This window comes from Populus alba, chromosome 3 (assembly GCF_005239225.2).
Source record: "Populus alba chromosome 3, ASM523922v2, whole genome shotgun sequence".
NCBI classification, from domain to species: Eukaryota; Viridiplantae; Streptophyta; class Magnoliopsida; order Malpighiales; family Salicaceae; genus Populus; species Populus alba.
Genome location: NC_133286.1, coordinates 14,228,539 through 14,250,019, shown reverse-complemented (window position 1 = coordinate 14,250,019; position 21,481 = coordinate 14,228,539). Strand labels below are relative to the sequence as shown.

Sequence of the window (21,481 nt, the reverse complement as noted above, 5' to 3'; positions counted from 1 at the left end):
CCCTGCAACAAAAAAATAAACATGTATAAATATCGTAAGCACTTGAACATACTTTAATTGATTAACAGTTAAGCTACTTAAATCATACCATGTCAGCTAAGCACGTTTAGTTCGTGCATACATTCGCTGCAACCATCTTAACTTTTGTTGTTTATCGCCCATACTGGCCCACATTTATCTTTTCCTTCTTGAAATGAGAAACTCCGTAGCGAAGTCGTGGAAGTCATCTTCAATTGAAACTCCAGGAATTGAGTGCAGCTCAGCTATCACCTCGGGGATGCTACAGCCTTCGCGATCCAAATTAATCGACGTCGAATCACTCTTAGTCGACATACTCTCAAGAAGATGATTGCACCTTGTCATCAGCTGAACACCAATTCCAGATGTTTTCTTCTTTCTACATCGCACATCGGCATGATCTCGTCCTTTTCTTTTGCCGCTGCTTTTTGTATTGCTGCTGGTTGACATATTTATCTCTCCAACCATTCGAGCCATGTCAGTCTGGAAATCTGGATTGACATCTTCCTCCGAATCACCGCTGCCCTCTTCCAAACCATCATCAACAATGTCGGCATTGCTTGTACCAGGATCAACACCACTGCCGGCAGGTACACCTGATGAAGGAGCCCATGCAAACGCTCCAGTTGCGACAATGTTGGAATACATTCGGTCAAATTTATTCTTCAAAGATGGCTCAATACCGACATGTCTGAATTTTTTGGCTCCTCTAATTTCTTGCGTATAAATTAAATCAAGTAATGAAGGATCAATACTAGTAAAATTTTAGGGCTGGAATTTGACAATAATAAAAAAAATTATTAGGATGACAAGGAATGTACCTGAATTTTTTGTTTCCACCACTCATCGCTAGCTGCAATTGTGCCTATTTCACTATTCCAACCAACACCGGTTTGTGAAACCAGCTTATTCCATATCCTCCAATCCTTTTTGCATCCATCCCATTTGTTTTTCAATTGTGTTTTAGTGAATGCATGCCCAGTTTGTTCTTTGAATGATGTTATAAGAAATTTCCACCCCGTTTTATCGAAATGAGTATTAGGTTTCATTCCCATATCAATTGCCTTAATGCATATATCACAAAATATATGCAACATGTCTTTTGTCCAAGCAGCCTTATCAAAAGATTCAAGACCTTCCATGATATCTTTTAACACATTTAAAAAAAATTTGAAATCAATAAATGATATCAAATAAATAGTGGCACATACATAAACCGTTGATTATAACAATAATATAACAGTAAATGTTCAGCACATACATGTATTTGAATGGGAATGTTCACGTTCATTTGTAATGAAATGTTAATTGCAACCCATTAATTTTGAACTGCTCAGAAAACTCAGTTTCAGCCATGATAAAAAATTTGAATTATCAAGCAACACTTCATTGCCATCATGCTGTTTGGAAAACAAAAACAGAGGGAAAAAACAAATAGAACAGAATATATTTGCTACAGTACATAAACAAAGAACAACAGACAAGCAGTATATAGAAGCAATTAAATTTTGCTAAATTCAAAACAATTGATGAAGGCACAGTAAACAGAAGACAATCAACAACAGCTATGAAATTTGTCAATTGCAGAACACACGGTAATTGATCATGCAGGTACAAAGACATGCAATTTTTCATCTAAAAAAATGAAAATGAAGATGGAGATAGGGCAGGAACTTACATCAGTCTATAGGTGTCCAGACCAGTGCAGCTCTGCAACTTTGTACTACAAACAGATACACAATGGAGACCCAGAAGATAAATTAGATTTTGAGCGACGATTACTACAAAATTGACATGGTATATCAACACAGTACACAAAAGCATCACAAAAATGAAGGTTTTCAATTCCAGAATAGTTTTTGGAAGTAGTTCCGAAGAGACAGAACATATTTTTTCATGACTGGAGAATCGAAACATTTGTAAGTCCTTTATTCTCCATTCATGAAATAGTCCTTTATTCTCCATTCATGAAATAAACTTGCATGGACTGTGAGCAGTAAAGATAAATTTGTAATCGAAACATTTGTGCTGCATGGCACTAGAGAATTGATAAACAAAGACAGATTCATGAAGTCACTAGAGAATTGACACTTTTTAAAGCAACCCATGCCAGATGCAAGTGGACTGGAACCTTTTAATAGACATTTACAAATGACGAGTGGTAACATCAAAGTTGCAACTATAATAATGTTTTAAAGGGCTTCAAAAGGTTCCGAAGACCGAAACCATTATTATCTTTCTCATAGATTGTCCACGAGTTCATTCAATCACACTAAGCCGTACATGTCAAAGGAAATTATTAATTATGCTTACCAAAGCATTTCAGAAATTGAATTGCCATATCTTAAATACGCTGCGGTTTCTGCAATCTAATTTGTTTTTAGTTTCAAGGTAGCCTCAAGCATGTGTCGATTTCAGAAATAGGTGAAAATCATGCCTGCCCAAAGCATCTCATAATTGAATTGCCATATCTTAAGTAAACAATTTCCGCGGAGCCTATTTTTTTCTTATAGTTGCACTATAGCATAAAACATGTGTTTGTTTATGCAAAATTGCAAAGGTAAAATGGAGAGACTAACTAGTTCAACATAGCTTAAGAAATGACAAACTTGTCTATGTTGGCAAGCAAGCATGTTTATCTGAAAAAAAATAATTACACTGCACCATTTTCCAAACCACCATCTACTTAACTTTGACAGATTGACCAAGCAAATAATTGGGAGTCAGCTATTTAACAGACAGGTTTGTGTAAATTTCTAACTTTCAAGATAGCTCAGTCAGCTGTCATTGCATACTTTATTATTTATCTATACGACCTCTCTACTAAGCTATTTAACAAACCGGTTTACTCAAATTTCTAACTTTTTGGATGTAAAAATAGCTAAGTTGTCCTCTCATACTTAATTATTCATCTGTGTGAGCCCTCCACACTCTCAGCAGAGTAAAAGAAACAGAGGAATTGATCACCTGATGAGAGAAAGAATAAGCCTGTGCTCTTTCCCTTCTCACAGCTGCCTCAAACTTGTTTAGCAGGTTAGCTTCAATCTGTTCCTTTGACTGTAGACTGTCATCCCATTCCTCTCCAATCTGTCACAACATCAGAACGCTCATACTTAGCACAGGGACTGAACCACCAGAGATATTATGTTAGTTCATCAGATAAGAAATATGTGGCAGGGATATTGAATTAGGAACTTAAATGAAAACATTGCATGCCCTGCTAAAAGTCCAGCTGCGTGGTCATTTGGAAAACATAATTTTAGTATGAATACCACTTTTACTATTTGGCATTCATGTGCTACTATTTATAGGAATAATTCTCAACCCACCATCACTAGTTCTTTCTATATCACATGATTTTATGAATATCAGCCCCTATTAAACAAGGAAAAAAGGGTTCATGAAGTCCCCAAGAGCCTTTAAGAGTTTCATATCCATGGCAAAAATGTTGAACAAATCCATGATGACTAAACAGAAAATAAGTCATGAATGATATGGTCAGGCGCAGATCCTTACATTTTTGGTGATTCTGACCCAGCAATCTTTTTCAATGAACGCTTCTTTTTCAAACTGTAGTTGCCTGAGACATGCCGGATAAATTGAAGCTGCAAATACCAAACAAGAAACTGTGAGCATCAAGTAATTCCAGCAAAAACTCTTTGCAGTTCCTTTAGACTAGTAACAGAACTGGAAACTAATAGCCTTTATCAGCAAACAACTCCTGGGACACCCATTATCATTTACTGAATTTTATTCTTCGAGATTTCATAGACATCAGTTAGAGCTCTAGTAAACAAGCAAAGCATTGCTAACTCCCGACAGTACCAAGACCAGATACTGCAGGAACTTAGCCATTCTCATCTCAGTTTATAAAAGACCAGAATCACAAAATCCATTACATCTACGCACTAAACCCATGAATGCAGCTGTTTTCATCTACAATGCAGCGATCATCCATCCAACAAACAAATTAAAAAAAAACAAACCTACAGCAGCATAGGAAATACAAAAAACAGCTGAAAGCAAAATCTTGAAAAACAAAATAACACTGTTATTTTTTATGTTTTCTCATCATGCTATAGAAAACAAAATCTTGAAAAACAAAAAAAAACTAAAATCATTCAAGCCTCAGACTGTCCTACTTCATGCATTTCAACAGTTAGGCAGATCCATAGAGATGCTTTCAAGGGAAAATATAGTATTGTCATCCTTGGCTGCCAGCACAGTAATAAAAAAAACCCATGAAAGCAAATCATAAGAACCGAGACCCAAATAAGAGGCAGAGCATTCAACAATTCAAAAGATTCATCATTTGCCTCTCCAAATTGAAAAAAAAACCATGAAAATAGTATTGTCACATTGGCTGCCAGTAATTAAAAAAAACCCATTGAAGCCGAGACTTGAAGACAAAAGCCGAGAGCATCAGATCTTCCTATTCAAGAATCTAATCATAAGAACACAAACCCAAATAAGAGTCTGAGCATTCAACAATTCAAAAGATTTGTCATTTGCCTCTCCAGATTCAAAAAAAAAAATTCAAGGAATTGTTAAAGCAATGCAAAAATCAGAAAAGGGGAAGATAGAGGGGGTTTTTGGAGAAGGTGAACGGTGGTTTATAAAGATTTACAAAAAAAATTTTTGGAATCAAGCATGCAGCAGCACAAACATTAATAAATACTTCATCTAAAAATCTGAAAATGAAGATGGAGATTAGGGAGGAACTTACCTCAGTCTCTGTCTTTTGCAAACCCAAAACGGTGTAGCAGCTGTGTTCTGCAAAATCAAAAACAATAGAAACCCGTTAGATTTTGAGACACACGTTAAACAAAAATTGACAAGGGGAACGCACATTAACTGGTATCTCTTGGTTTTTTTTCTGCAATTGTAACAATGGAGGGACAATCGAGTGACGGTTTGTGTTTGATGGACAGAGGGGAAGAAGTGTTCTGGCGTTGGTGTTGGGGAAAAATAGAAACGGGGTTAGCAGGAGAAGAGAGAGGAGAAATAGTTTGGGGAAGGAAATTTGGGTTTTTAGCTGGTCAGATCTGCAACCGTTTTGGAGGTTGTTTACAGGGGAAAGTTTGGTAGTGAGAGAGAGGTAAGGAACCGAAGGTAAATTAGGTAAGGAACCGAAGTTTGGGGAAAGTTTTGGAGGTTTTAGCTCGTCAAAACATTGATCTGTGATGTGGGTTTGTAACCGTTGGAAAATGGTTTGCAAATTGATGAGGGACAGGAAAATTGATGAGGGACGACAGAGAGAAGTTGGGAAGTAATTGCAAATTAGAAAAAGCAAATGTAAATTGTCGGTGATGAGAGAGAGTACAGACGCATGAAAAGCAAATTCATTCTGCTTTTCACTTTTTTCAATTGTAACGTGATTTTTAATGGGATCCACGTCAAATTAAACTGTGGTTTGTGGTTAACCAAACGGGTGTTTTACTGCTTTTTAACCAACCGCAACCGCGTAAGCATTGCCAAACACCATCTTATTCCCCAGCAAAGCCGCTGTACTTTAACTTTGTGCTTCTCGGGTTCAACGTGACTATTGATATAGCAGCTGTCTTCTTTTCCCTAAAAGGCTAAAAGATAGCTGGAAGACAGGTGTATCACTCTTGTCAGAGCAGCATTACTTGTGAAGTTCTTTTTAGCGTCTCTTCATTAGTCTCGAACCCTTCTCACTTGATGGCTTAGAAAATCAAAGCTTTCTTAAATATTTGCTCCATCATTCGTATGGATTGGTAGTAGTCCCCCTTGTTGAGTGCTTGATCCAGTGCTTATTTGCATCTTAAAGACCCTTTATGACATGAAAAATCAAGTTTATTCACCAAACAAAATAAATCCCTCACAGTAGCTGGTTGCAGAGTTTACCTCTTGGAACTGGTTGATCATACGAAAACTCTGTGTATGGTCAGCAGGACACTTGCTAATGCTAATGAAAGTCAACTGTATGTGTTTGCCCCAATGCCCTTTCAAAGATTAACAGTGTTTTGATTTCCCACATTAAACATGCGTTGCTGGATTTTCATGGTCAAAATAAAGAAAGCATATCCAAGTGATGGAAGGGCAGGGGTCGTTAGTGTCCCCTCCAGTCAAGAATTAGGGCCTTAGCTGTTAGAGAGAGAGAGAGAGAGGGTCATTGTGAAGGAAGACAAACACTACCAGATTAGTAATCAACAAAACCCTAGGTTTTGTTCTTCTATTAGCTTTTGATAGTTTTGCCAAAAATCAAAATCCATCATGAAATGACGAAAGGGAGAGTTGATCTTTGGAAGCTAGCGATTCACGTCTGTTATGTCGATGGTCACTTTCATATCAGTCCCCTGTCAGGAAAGAACAAAATTGCTACACAGTTATGTTCTAAGAAAACTAGTCCATTTATATGCAGTAAACACGATGCACTCTTCTTTGTCATACATTTAAGAGACTTTCATGAGGAACATTTAGAGCTGCACTGTTCTGTCTGCATATCTTCCTAAGAAAAGCATATATTTATATAATCAACAGCTGTTTGCTTATAGAACTTTGAATCCCTGCGTGCCAGAACCTCTGTATTCCCCAGTATGTGAACACCACCACCTGCGTCTCTACAGACACCCATAAATTCTAACTCATTTATCTCAGATGGGCTGCTTAGAAGACCAGACGATGCGATGACCCTGTTACTATGCAGATGGCCATTAATAGACCTGATTGAATCTCCTGGTGAAATTGTTCCATCCACGTTCAATGGCACTGAGTTGCCAGTTTGATTCAGAAGAACATCACTCTGCAGCTCAGTTTCCTGGTCATATATACTGTAGTCATCTGAGTCTGAACCCCCATCCATCCTGGACTCAAGCCGGACGAATGTGGAAAGACTGTCAAAGCGTTTTCTTACAACACAACGGAACATACGGAAATTCATGGGTCCAATCAGCTTTACAAGGAATCACTCTCCTTCAGGAACTGCGTGGACGGGAAGGTACTTCACACAGACAAAAACAACTATTGAATGGATGGCAGGAAGGTTTGTGATAAAATGGGAAAAAAGGTGGGGCACTCTTCTTGCTAGTTCAGAGTAAACGAGTCCGATTCCAGGGACACGAACGAGTCCTAAACTGGGACCAAGCCCAGGTATCCATGCCATCGAAACCATACTGTGCACCTCAAAATCATAACGTTTCTTGGTACCATAATGCCACATGCATGATGATAAAAAAATAATTAAAAAAAAAATGAGCACCTTTTGAAGAAATTTTGGTAAATTAAGCATTTGTGAATTTTATTTAACTAAAAAACTGTACAATTTGGTAAACTTTGGCATTCAGAAACTTTCGCACTTCCTAAATACAATATTTTAAAATAAAGTAAGGTTTTTATTATTTTTAAAAAAGTAGTAATTGACCAAAACTTTTTTCAAACCATGCTGGAAAGGAAGAACACCCCTTACATTACATAGGAACCGATCTCAGGCTATCATGATGCCATGGGTGATCCATAACAAACACCGAGAGAAGGGACAATGTAGTCAGGTGGGAAATTGTTTCTCCCTCTCAAGCAAAGAACTAATAAAACCAAATCAAGCATGTTTAGATGAGGTTCCATATGACTTATGAACAACTCCAGTATACCTGCAAAGGATTTTGAAAGAAAAAATAATATTTTTTTTTTGCTTGGATGATTTTTTGTCATCATTGTTGACCACAATGTGCCGCAGAAAAATCAGAATAGAATCAGTAAGTTGGATGGAAAGACCAAAAACATGATCTACTCTTCGATAAAAAAATAATAATAATAATATTATACATGGATAACTTGTCCAACATTCAATAGACTCTCACAAGGAACATTGAAGACCACAGTGTTCTCCCTGCACAACTTTCTTAGAAGAGCATACACATAATCAATTGCTATTTTCTTCCATAAACTCGAATCCTTTCTTGCTGTCACTACTGTATTCCCTAGAATGTGGACCACTCCAGAATCTCTGCAGTTCCTCAAGAGTTGCAACTCACCATTCGTGATTTGGCTGATCACCTGATTGGATGGCGGGATAGCATTGTTTGCCTGCAATTCAGAATTTACAGTCGTTGAACCAACTGAAGAGATGGTTTCATCGACAATGGAAGAAAGTTCGTCGCCATTATAAACCGAAAGGCCATTTCTTAATTCCCTAGTCAGCTCATCATCTAAGCTATATTCATCCAAATCTGAACACCCTTCCATCATGCACTCAAGCCTGACAAAACGAAAAAGGCTGTCGAAGAGCTTATTCTCAAAATCATCATCCTTCTTATGAAGGTCTTTATAGCCATATCTTGCAACACAACGGAACATGTGGAAATCCTTGGATCCAATTCGCCTTACAAGGAATCTCTCTTCTTCCAGGACTGTGTGGACTGGAAGGTACTTCATACAGACAAAAACCACTACAGAATGGAGTGCAGGTAGGTTGGTAAAAAAGTGCGAAAAAATGTGAGGAACCCCACTGGCTAGTTCAGTGTATACAAGTCCAACGCCAGGCACCCGAACAAGACCTAAGCTTGGGCCAAGCCCAAGAATCCATGGCATTGAAACTTTGCTATGCACCTCAAACTCGTAGCGTTTCATTGTCCCGTAATGCCAAGCACACATGATGGTTAAAAAGACTGCAGCAATTACTAGAGGAACCCAACCACCTTGATTGATCTTGAAGAGTAAAGCAGAAAAGTAAGTAACCTCCACAACCAGGGATAACAGAGTGAATAATACTACAAGAATCCAATGCCACCACCATACTAGTAACATGATTAGAACCATAAGGGCTGTCGTCACCAGCATGACTATCACAACTGCAATTCCTGTCGAGACATGAAATGGCCTATGACATTTATATAATTCTGATATTATCTCTTTATTTTTTTGGAAAAAAAGAAGAAGCTAGAAATGGAACTGCTTCAAGTAATTTGTAAGAAAGAAAGTTGGGTGTTAGAGCTGACAAATATGAGGTTACTGCCTTGTACAATTAAAGCATCGGTATCACCTGCTTGACATCAACCATTACATGCATTTTGTCACGACCCGAATCCCGGATCCATGACCGGCACATAGGCAAGGTTCCCCTCCAAGGTTCCAAACCTATGCGAACCCAAACTTACATACAATATTATCCTTCAAAACTCAATCAGAGTTTGTTCAACGCAGCATAAACAACAAATTAACTTCATAATATAATTCGATTGTCTTAATACAAGAGTTAATATAATTTCATAGTTTTGGAGCACTAACTTGACATAAAAAGAAAGATACAAATTACAATCAAAAGCAGGTTCGGAAGGTTCAACAAAAGTAACCCGCTATCAAGCTATAAGCCTGAAAAGAATAAATAATGAGAGGGTGAGTTCAACAACTCAGTGAGTAGATAACGTTCAATATACACACACGAGGTAATATAGCAATGAGAAATATATATACAAGTATGGCTTTAGTTCTTATACGAAGGTTTATCAAATAGGCCATAACAAGAATATCATATGGTAGAACTCGTCAGAAAATCAAAATGCAATGAGCATGAGGCTCCGTACTGTTGGATGATCAGTCCACACAGGTTGGTGTCTCCCCCGACCAACTAGGGTTCAGATACGATGTGCACAAAGACTAACACTACCCTGTTAGCATGGGTATTCTGACTGACATACCATAGGTTCATAATCATAATCAAACAAACATATTCATATCTCAAAGCTCAACTCATGACATCAATCAAATGAGGAGCATCAATTCAGAATTCACTTCAAAATACATACTGGTTCATATCAAGAATTCAGATTCAATAATTGATCATGCTTTATCATAACAAGGATAATAATCAATATATATTATCAAGAAGCATGATCCAATTCATATTAACAAATCAAATATTTATAGTATTTCTCATGCATATGGAAAATTATCCACTCACCTGACTCAAAAGCAAACAGAAGCCAAAAGCAGACACTGAAGAAAATCCTACTAACGTCCCGTCGGTAGAATATCAGGATTATCTGAATACAAAGGAAATATTTTCAAGAACAAATCGAAAGAACATTTAACCTATCTAATACACTTAACTAAGGGTGTATTCCATAACCCTATATGTTTTTAAACTAACTAGTCACTTTTCTCAAAAACCCAAAATCTAACGGTTTTCTCGAAATCTAATACATAATAAAAACAACTAATAAAAATTGGTAATAATTCACTAAGTAACCCTTAATTCTTCATCAAACTAATCTGCAAAAGCTAATATTACAGCTAGGGACTAATCTAGAATTTTTCCATAGTTTAGGGCCAAATTGTAACTTTTATCAAATGGAGGACCAAACTGAAATTTGTCATAAATCCATGAATATACTGAAATTCTGACCTTAATTAATCCTCAATTCTGCCCAGGATGTATCACTATGCTCCAGGGATCATTCTGGAATTTTACTAAATTGTTTAGGGTCAAATTGTACTTTTTGTCAAATTGGAGGACTAAATTGAAAGTGTTAAATTATCTTATCTATACAGTAATTCTGTCCATAATTCATATGTTATTCTGTTCAGAATCTCGGAATATGCTCCAGGGACCAATTTGTAATTTTTCCAAAGTTCGGGGACTAAACTGTAATTTTCAGAATTTGAGGGACCAAATTGAATTTTCATCATCTTCAACCTCCAGTCCAGATTTTAACAGAAACCCCACTGTTCTCCCCTGATTTCTAACTCAAATTTCACCATTTACACAATTCTATAACTCAAAATCATCATCTTTCAATTCAATCTCTCAAAATCAACTAATTCATCAAATACCCACAATAATCAACTCCTAACCTTCAAATTAATTCATCAATTAACTCAAAATACAAACTTCAAAGCTCTAAAATTAATCAAAACTGAAATTTAACATATTATACACTTAAAACTATAAATCTTACCTTTTTACTTATTTCCTCTACTTCTCTTCTCCTTCCTTTCCTTCTCTCCTTTCTTTTCTTCTTCTTCCTCTTTTCTCTCTTACGGTTTGTTCTTCCAATATTTCAGATCACACTTCTTTTTCTTTTTTTTTTTTTACTTCCTATTTATATATATCAACTATTTGTCCAATTACAACTATACCCCTCAATCATTTATTCCAACTTTTAAGCCTTCAAGGGCTTTATTGTATTTTCCAACTCATTTATTTCAAAACATTACAATCTCCCCACCTTATAAAAGTTTCGTCCTCGAAACTTAATAGAAAAGATTGAATACTTACCAAGATTATCGAAAAGATGAGGATACTCCTCGCGCATCTTATCCTCGAGCTCCCATGTCGCTTCCTCACGTGAATGGCCTTTCCATTTCACTTTCACTGAAGCTATGTCCTTCGACCTAAGCTTCCTCACTTGTCGGTCAACTATAGCTTCCGGTTGCACCTCATAAACAATATCATCCCTCAAGTCAATGGGATGAACCTCTAATACATGTGATGGATCTGACATATATTTCCTTAACATGGAAACATGAAATACCGGATGAATAGCAGACAAGTTTGGTGGTAATGCTAACCGATAAGCAACTGCCCCAACTCTCTCCAGAATCTCATACGGTCCAATGAATCGAGGACTCAACTTGCCTTTCTTCCCAAACCTGAATACTCCTTTTGTAGGTGATACTTTTAAGAACACACAATCACCCACTGAAAACTCTAAGTCACGCCTTCTTTTATCCGCGTAACTTTTTTGTCTACTCTGAGCTGTTTGAAGCTTCTTTCTAATTACCTCTATCTTCTCTGAGGTAATCTGAATCAACTCCGGTCCTATTAGCCTCTTCTCACCAACCTCAAACCAACAAACCGGTGATCTACACTTTCGGCCATACAAAGCTTCATAAGGTGCCATTTCTATGCTAGCCTGATAACTGTTGTTGTACGCAAATTCCACTAATGGTAGGAACTTACTCCAACTAACTCCAAAATCCATAACACAAGCCCTTAACATATCCTCCAAGGTCTGAATAGTCCTCTCAGACTGACCATCTGTCTGAGGGTGGAAAGCTGTACTCAAATGCACCTTAGTACCCATAGCTTCTTGAAATTTCACCCAAAACCGCGATGTAAACTGTGAACCTCTATCAGACACTATCGAGATTGGCACTCCATGCAACCGTACAATCTCACTAATAAACAATTCCGTCAACTTTGCATATCCATAAGTAATCTTAACTGGCAGAAAATGGGCTGATTTTGTCAATCTGTCAACAATCACCCATATCGAATCATAACCCTCCTGACTTCTAGGCAATCCTGTCACAAAGTCCATTGTGATCCTCTCCCACTTCCATTCTGGAATCAACAATGGTTGCAACAATCCAGGAGGTTTCTGGTGTTCACCCTTTACCCTCTGACAGGTCAAACACCTAGAAACAAAATCTGCTACATCAGCCTTCATCCTATTCCACCAATAACACACCTTAAGATCTTTATACATCTTGGTGGAACCTGGATGCATTGTGTAAACTGTCTGATGTGCCTCTATCATCAATTCTCTCCTCAGATCATCAACATCAGGTACACAAAGCCTATCCCTATATCTCAGCACATCATCATCACCAATCACAAAACCTACAGCCTTACCCTGCTCAACCTCATTTCTAATCCTGAGTAGTGAATCATCTTTCTTCTGAGCTGTTTTTATCTTATCAAACAAATCTGACTTAACCTGAAAATGAGCAATCATTGCTCCAGCTTCACTAAGATCAAATCTGACTCCTTCATCCACTAACTCATGCAGCTCCCTAATCAGAGGTCTTCGTACCTCCTGAATATGAGCTAAGCTCCCTGATGATTTTCTACTCAAAGCATCGGCAACTACATTTGCCCTACCCGGGTGGTATTGTATGGTACAATCATAATCTTTCAGTAATTACATCCATCTTCTCTGCCTCAGGTTTAGATCCCTCTGCTGAAAGATGTATTTCAAACTCTTGTGATCTGTAAAGATCTCACAAGTTTCACCATACAAGTAGTGCCTCCAAATCTTCAAAGCAAAAATTACAGCCGCCATCTCTAAATCATGTGTAGGATAGTTCTGTTCATGCTTCTTCAGCTGCCGTGAAGCATAGGCAATAACCTTGCCATGTTGCATTAGAACACATCCTAACCCCACTCTCGAAGCATCACAATACACTGTGTAACCACCAGAACCTGATGGTACTGCTAGAATAGGCGCTGTAGTCAATCTCTCCTTCAACTCTAAGAAACTTTTCTCACAAGCTTCAGACCACTGAAACTTAACATTTTTCTGCGTTAACTTAGTCAATGGTGCAGAAATTCGAGAAAAGTTCTCCACAAACCTCCGATAGTAGCCAGCCAAACCTAAAAAACTTCTAATCTCTGTCGCCGAAGTAGGCCTAAGCCACTGCTTAACTGCTTCAATCTTTTGAGGATCAACCTCAATCCCATTCCTTGACACTACATGCCCAAGAAATGCTACACTCTCCAACCAAAACTCACTCTTTGAGAACTTGCCATACAACTGATGATCTCGTAGAGTTTGAAGCACCATTCTCAAATGTTGCTCATGCTCCTCTCTAGACCTCGAATACACCAAAATATCATCAATAAAAACTATCACAAATCGATCAATAAATTGGCCAAACACTCTATTCATCAAGTCCATAAAAGCTGCTGGTGCATTCGTCAACCCAAAAGACATCACTAAAAAACTCATAATGACCATACCGAGTTCTAAAAGCTGTCTTTGAAATGTCTGCCTCCCTAATCCTCAACTGATGATACCCAGATCGAAGATCGATCTTAGAAAAGAATTGAGCTCCCTGTAACTGATCAAACAAATCATCTATACGAGGGAGTGGGTATCTATTTCGAATTGTCACCCGATTCAGTTGCCTATAATCTATACACAACCTCAATGACCCATCTTTCTTCTTCACAAACAACACCGGGGCTCCCCAAGGGGACACACTTGGTCGGATGAACTTTTTATCCAATAAATCCTGCAGCTGCTCCTTTAACTCTCTCAATTCTGCTGGCGCCATTCTATATGGTGCCATTGATATTGGTTCAGTGCCCGGAACCAAATCAATACAAAACTCAATCTCCCTATACGGAGGCAATCCAGGTAAGTCATCGGGAAATACATCGATAAACTCTCTTACTATAGGGACTTCCTCTAACTGGGGAACTTCTTTCTCTACATCCACTATATATGCTAGGTAGCACTGTACCCCTTTTCGGGCCATTTTTCTCGAGATAGCCGACAACATAATTGATGGAGACCCAATCTTATCTCCTTGAAATACCAACCCAACTTCTTGATCTAGATCAAACATTATTTTCTTACCCCAACAATTTACTGAAGCCCTATGCTTAGCCAACCAATCCATTCCTAAAATCACATCAAAATCAACCATATCTAAGACATTTAAGTCTCCCATAAAGATCTTATCTTCAATCTCTATTTCACAATCCAGATACACATACTTTACTAATATTAACTCATCTAAGGGAGTGGAGACTGAAATGGGGGATTTTAACAAGGTTGGTTGTTTATCTAACCTCATGAAAAAATATGGGGACACAAACGAATGAGTTGCACCCGTATCAAACAAAACTTTTGCTTCAAAAGATCAAACATGAACAACATGTTGAGGTGTGGATGTACTGCCCTACCTCCTATACCTTGCATTTCTAAACTTCACAATATGGACATCATCTTTATTATCATTTACTTTAATAGTATTAGTTGTTCGTCTATTCCTCGGCATTTCCTAAAATAAAAGTGAGAGCACTTAAGTCATGCTGGAATAATAGCATGATGATTATCACAGAATTTCAGGATAGCCTATCTATCACAAGGAAGAAGACATACTTGATGAGAATTTAAAATTTCAAAAACAACAAACAAGACAATACGGATCCTAATGCTCCACTTATTATGAAATTAATTATATTATTGTTTCTTTAACCTAAAGCTCTGATACCAAGTTTGTCACGACCCGAATCCCGGATCCATGACCGGCACATAGGCAAGGTTCCCCTCCAAGGTTCCAAACCTATGCGAACCCAAACTTACATACAATATTATCCTTCAAAACTCAATCAGAGTTTGTTCAACGCAGCATAAACAACAAACTAACTTCATAATATAATTCGATTGTCTTAATACAAGAGTTAATATAATTTCATAGTTTTGGAGCACTAACTTGACATAAAAAGAAAGATACAAATTACAATCAAAAGCAGGTTCGGAAGGTTCAACAAAAGTAACCCGCTATCAAGCTATAAGCCTGAAAAGAATAAATAATGAGAGGGTGAGTTCAACAACTCAGTGAGTAGATAACGTTCAATATACACACACGAGGTAATATAGCAATGAGAAATATATATACAAGTATGGCTTTAGTTCTTATACGAAGGTTTATCAAATAGGCCATAACAAGAATATCATATGGTAGAACTCGTCAGAAAATCAAAATGCAATGAGCATGAGGCTCCGTACTGTTGGATGATCAGTCCACACAGGTTGGTGTCTCCCCCGACCAACTAGGGTTCAGATACGATGTGCACAAAGACTAACACTACCCTGTTAGCATGGGTATTCTGACTGACATACCATAGGTTCATAATCATAATCAAACAAACATATTCATATCTCAAAGCTCAACTCATGACATCAATCAAATGAGGAGCATCAATTCAGAATTCACTTCAAAATACATACTGGTTCATATCAAGAATTCAGATTCAATAATTGATCATGCTTTATCATAACAAAGATAATAATCAATATATATTATCAAGAAGCATGATCCAATTCATATTAACAAATCAAATATTTATAGTATTTCTCATGCATATGGAAAATTATCCACTCACCTGACTCAAAAGCAAACAGAAGCCAAAAGCAGACACTGAAGAAAATCCTACTAACGTCCCGTCGGTAGAATATCAGGATTATCTGAATACAAAGGAAATATTTTCAAGAACAAATCGAAAGAACATTTAACCTATCTAATACACTTAACTAAGGGTGTATTCCATAACCCTATATGTTTTTAAACTAACTAGTCACTTTTCTCAAAAACCCAAAATCTAACGGTTTTCTCGAAATCTAATACATAATAAAAACAACTAATAAAATTGGTAATAATTCACTAAGTAACCCTTAATTCTTCATCAAACTAATCTGCAAAAGCTAATATTACAGCTAGGGACTAATCTAGAATTTTTCCATAGTTTAGGGCCAAATTGTAACTTTTATCAAATGGAGGACCAAACTGAAATTTGTCATAAATCCATGAATATACTGAAATTCTGACCTTAATTAATCCTCAATTCTGCCCAGGATGTATCACTATGCTCCAGGGATCATTCTGGAATTTTACTAAATTGTTTAGGGTCAAATTGTACTTTTTGTCAAATTGGAGGACTAAATTGAAAGTGTTAAATTATCTTATCTATACAGTAATTCTGTCCATAATTCATATGTTATTCTGTTCAGAATCTCGGAATATGCTCCAGGGACCAATTTGTAATTTTTCCAAAGTTCGGGGACTAAACTGTAATTTTCAGAATTTGAGGGACCAAATTGAATTTTCATCATCTTCAACCTCCAGTCCAGATTTTAACAGAAACCCCACTGTTCTCCCCTGATTTCTAACTCAAATTTCACCATTTACACAATTCTATAACTCAAAATCATCATCTTTCAATTCAATCTCTCAAAATCAACTAATTCATCAAATACCCACAATAATCAACTCCTAACCTTCAAATTAATTCATCAATTAACTCAAAATACAAACTTCAAAGCTCTAAAATTAATCAAAACCGAAATTTAACATATTATACACTTAAAACTATAAATCTTACCTTTTTACTTATTTCCTCTACTTCTCTTCTCCTTCCTTTCCTTCTCTCCTTTCTTTTCTTCTTCTTCCTCTTTTCTCTCTTACGGTTTGTTCTTCCAATATTTCAGATCACACTTCTTTTTCTTTTTTTTTTTTACTTCCTATTTATATATATCAACTATTTGTCCAATTACAACTATACCCCTCAATCATTTATTCCAACTTTTAAGCCTTCAAGGGCTTTATTGTATTTTCCAACTCATTTATTTCAAAACATTACACATTTAGTGATGAGTGTTTCTGATTACTAGTGTCCAAAAAGAAAACACAGGAAAAAGTGTCGTTCGAAAGAGTTTCCAAGATAATTTAACATGCAGCAATCTACTGAATGACCAGCAGGATGCATCGAAGAAAATTGTCATTAAAAATAATCTGAAGGCCATAGAAATTACAAGTGATAACCCATAAGAGAAAATATTGGTCAGTCTGATGGTAGATTATTTCAGATATCATTATCACTAAGATCTCACTATCATGTCGAGGCCTAAAATTTGTGACACTAATGCATGACCATATTTTTTGTTACAAGGAGGTTTTTCTTAGCATTGTCAATCTCTGGACTAAATTTGAACCCTTTTCCTCAAAAACGGAAGGATGTCAGATTTGAAGTTCTACTGCGAAATGTTTTTAATCTGTTAATTCAAATAAATTCGCAGATTATACACATACCAGAAGCATTTCCAATTTGGCTTTGATTTCTGAAACCAACTGTCACAGCGATGCAAAGAATCATAAGGATCCAATTAATTTCTGGGATGTATATATGGCTCAACATTTTCTCTGATGTATGCATAACTTTAACTCTAGGAAAGCAATATACTGCAGCAGCCTGCTTGATCACTGAAAAACTTGCAGTTATGGTAGCCTGGCTAGCAACAACTGCAGCGCCTGTCGCAATAATGAGCACTGGCCAATATATGCTATCTGCACAATACAAAGATTCACTATGTATTGGACCGCCACTTACTGCAGAGAATGAAGCATTATAAACAACTTCAAAAATTTCCAAGGAACACGCTAAGTTATAATGTTTTTCTCTTGGCTGACAGATCCATCTGAGACAATAACCTTTTATTTCAACAAAATAAAAGGACACCTAAAACTATTTTCTATTTAGCAGGAGCCTACAAGAACTTCGCACGCACAGACATGCTGAAGATCGGAACAAACCTGGAATAGATCGATAAAATGCATCAACTACATTATCCGAGTTTTTCAGGAGGTATGCAGCTTGTCCAGAATAGGCTGACAGAAGGCACGGAAATACTACTACTGTGAAAGCAATTTGTATGCTGGCCACCGAAAAATGGGATAGATCCGCAAAGAGGGCTTCCGTCCCTGTAATGGTTCACAACTAGACATCAGAATTGAATACTACAAATTTAGTTCAATTATTTAATGAACATTAAATGGGATTTAAGAAAAAGACAGAAATTAACTCATAAAACATAAAAGTTTACCTGTTATACTGAGCATAACACCTCCAAGAGAAGTCCAGCTCTCTTTCCGACCCCTTCTGAAATATCGGTATATATACAGTGGTGAAAAAGCTTTCAGAGCACTGCTATCATATTTGATAATATTGTATATGCCGATACCTCCGATTAAAAGAAACCAGAGGAGGACAATAGGGGCAAAAATCCAGGTAATTTTTTCTACGCCACGGTGTTGCAGACAGAACAAAACTACTAATATTATCACGGCGACAACAAGAACAATTTCTGTACAAGAGAAAATAAAGTATACAGTCAGAGGAAAATCTCCTAAATTAGTGGAACATTGAAAGATTAGGAGGTGAGGGAACTGTCTTTCGACAGGGACCAGTGCGTCAGATTATTTAGTCTCAGAGCAAGGAGATACCACTACTCATCTCAGGACGGCCTAACTTGATTCCTTGAACAGCCGATAAAACTGCAAAAGATGGTGTTATCAACATCTTCTAAGAAGAATTTTGGCGAACAAAAGTAAGAAGGCGGGCACTAAATCCTGAAAACCTGAAATGGCCGGAGTGAGAATTCCATCCCCGATCACCATGCAAGTGCCTACAAGAACGAGAACAAGAAGTGAATTCTTCCTGAATGTATGTCTTTCTAACCATCTCTTGGTCTTTGCAGCAAAGGATTTTTCATGGAATGTAGAATGACTATAAGTTGTTAGTTTCTCATCGGAATGGTCTTGGTTGGGTATCGTCTTCAGTTTTGCATGTCGGCAGAGCAGCGAATAAAGAGCAAATGTTCCTCCTGCACCAGAAAGAGGATAAAAGGTCAGAATAATTTAATGGCTTCATCAACGTTAGTTTGAGTTTACTTTACCTTGTCCATTATCATTTGCCCTACAAACAATGAAAACATATTTCAGGAGAGGGACGAGAGTGAGAGAATATATAATCAGTGATAGAGCTCCAATCACGTCCTCTGGATCCTTGATTCCATTAGGAAATGTGTTGTAGAAAACATATAAAGGAGATGTGCCTAAATCTCCGTACACCACACCAAGGCTTTGGAATGCAAGCTGAAGGAGAAATAAAGTAGAAGAGTCCTGAAAGAAACGAGCTGAATGAGCAATGAAAACAATCTTTCGAGGATCTTGCAATTACGCTATTCTAATGCACTATTTTTCCTGGCATGCTACATTCTATGACTCCATATACAGAAATACAACTGCACAGCACGCTGGCAGGCATCATAAACAGCAGGAATTCAATTCTTGATTAACATTTATAACTACCCCTTCACCATCATCACCATTACCAGCTAAATTCAAAGAACAAGTAATTTGGTTTAGATTACCTGGGGAATTTAAAAACCTTTTGTAATTTGAATCCATAGTTAGGTCATGCCTGGGCTTCTGTAATAGCGATTGCTGTCTATTTCCATAAACCAAGAACTACTAAGGATAATGTTATATACCTTTTCATCATACCTGTTCCTAAGCCCCTCACCCTCTTCATCCATAGGTGGATCAAGCTGCTGCTGCAAGGCCCACATTCTACCTTTATTACCAATTTCCTCGTTATCTATTGATAACGAGGCCATCTCCAGTCGAATTCCAACAATTCTTCTCCTTTCACCAAGAAACCTCTCTGCTATAATCAATCTCCTTTATTTAGTCTTCTTAATTCTTCCCCGAACTGCTCTTTCTCGCCAGAAAAAACCCCAAACCCAGACAAAACCTGAAGAGAGCTGGAAACCCAAAAGTTGTCATCAACTTGTAATAATTCATTACAAGGAAAAAGAAAAGACAGAACAGAACGGAACATAAACATCAAACCAAATTCAGTGACCCTAAATGGCATGATATTGCATTACATTATGGTGCCATGGGATCCAGCATTGAGTCTTTTCAAATCCCAAAATGAAAATGAAAAGGGCTGGTTCACATTAGCCAGAGCCAATCTGGAAAGGTAGACAAATGTGAACAAATAGAATCCGCGGAAACATAGAACTTGTTCACAGTTGTCAAAATTGGAATAAATATTTGACTGTACATAATACTAAAAATGGCAAACAAGAACAATGAACTCATGAAATGCTACACATTTCACATTCTAAGTAACAGCAAACTTAAGATTACAAGCAAACTAAGAAAAATAAATTAAACCCTTGCATCATTTCACACACACAAAAACAAAGATGTTAACGGAGACGTATATTTATTATTATTATTGCACCTTAAAAATTAGCCCCATGAATTTATTTATTTAGTTTGTATGGAAGGAACGGTTTTTTTGTGTTACGCTTGCCAAACATTATTGCTTTTTTTAAACAGAAACCCAATCCTTGTCAGGGCAGACATGGCTCTCTAACCTCATCAGAAGCTTTTATAAAAAAAGATATGTTTAATAAAGGTTAATTATAAAAAGCTTTCTAAAATGTCTCGGATTATTTATAGAATCAAAGAGATTTGTTAAAATTATAGAAGTACCATTTATTATTTCTAGTGCCATAATCATCATGTGATTCTCAGATGATATAACATACGATGAACCTTTCTAGTGTCTGGATTAATTACAAAATTGCCACCCATTAAGCTCCATGTAAAACTCATCCACCATGATTTTTATTTAATGTATTATACAATCATTGAATTATAGCCATGCCAACTCGCAAAAGCAATAGAGATAGGTTAGATATAACTGTGCGCCTTGTAAAGCGCTTAGAAAATGTTCAACCATCACTATCTCGGGATGTATTCATAACTATATGGTGATATGATTTGTTTTAGAGCCTTTGCTTTATATCAGTGTCAATGGTTTCAACCCTTTTTCTCTTTTTCTACACCTTAAAATAAGGTTGTTTTTTCTTCTTCTTTTCTAGATAAGATGAAGGAGATTTTGATTTCATATTTGGTGTAAGAATTTTTCAAAGCATTTTGCTTAGAATCTTTTTTGGATCCCATCTGAGAATTGGCATCTTTTTCATTGATATTGTGATGGCTATATCACGCTCCATATCATCAGATTCGAGGTTGCTAATGTTGGGATAGCTGCTTTTTCCTTCACTTTGCTTTGCATTTTGTAATTTGGACTCTCTGTGCCAATTGTTTTCTGATTAATTATCATTTTAGATTG

The 21,481-nt window shown here is 36.9% G+C and overlaps 2 protein-coding genes, 1 non-coding gene and 1 pseudogene across 4 annotated transcripts; all 4 read right to left on the bottom strand.

Moving 5' to 3' along the window:
* Window positions 1-174: 174 nt before the first annotated feature.
* LOC118028772 (uncharacterized) lies at window positions 175-666 on the bottom strand. Its single transcript, XM_035032481.1, has one exon. The coding sequence runs from the start codon at window positions 664-666 to the stop codon at window positions 175-177; it is 492 nt and encodes a 163-aa protein (XP_034888372.1).
* Window positions 667-4,143: 3,477 nt separating this feature from the next.
* Window positions 4,144-4,233, bottom strand: LOC118028779 (small nucleolar RNA snoR20a). Its single transcript, XR_004684093.1, has one exon. It is a non-coding gene; the product is annotated as a small nucleolar RNA snoR20a (small nucleolar RNA).
* Window positions 4,234-4,437: 204 nt separating this feature from the next.
* LOC118028778 (small nucleolar RNA snoR64a) lies at window positions 4,438-4,519 on the bottom strand (annotated as a pseudogene).
* A 3,230-nt stretch (window positions 4,520-7,749) lies between these two features.
* Window positions 7,750-20,526, bottom strand: LOC118028611 (potassium transporter 11). 2 transcript variants are annotated; one of them, XM_035032278.2, is made up of 10 exons: window positions 20,220-20,526; window positions 19,821-20,093; window positions 19,224-19,449; window positions 18,906-19,151; window positions 18,772-18,822; window positions 18,372-18,632; window positions 18,082-18,249; window positions 17,581-17,835; window positions 8,365-8,837; window positions 8,125-8,236 (listed from the first exon to the last, which is right to left on the bottom strand). In XM_035032278.2, exons 2-10 carry the CDS (start codon window positions 19,944-19,946, stop codon window positions 8,231-8,233), a joined length of 1,812 nt encoding a protein of 603 aa, XP_034888169.1. In that variant the 5' UTR covers window positions 19,947-20,093; window positions 20,220-20,526; the 3' UTR covers window positions 8,125-8,230. The 2 variants fall into 2 exon arrangements, with proteins under 2 accessions (XP_034888167.1, XP_034888169.1); XM_035032276.2 differs by having other exon boundaries at window positions 7,750-8,837.
* Between the last annotated feature and the right edge of the window lie 955 nt (window positions 20,527-21,481).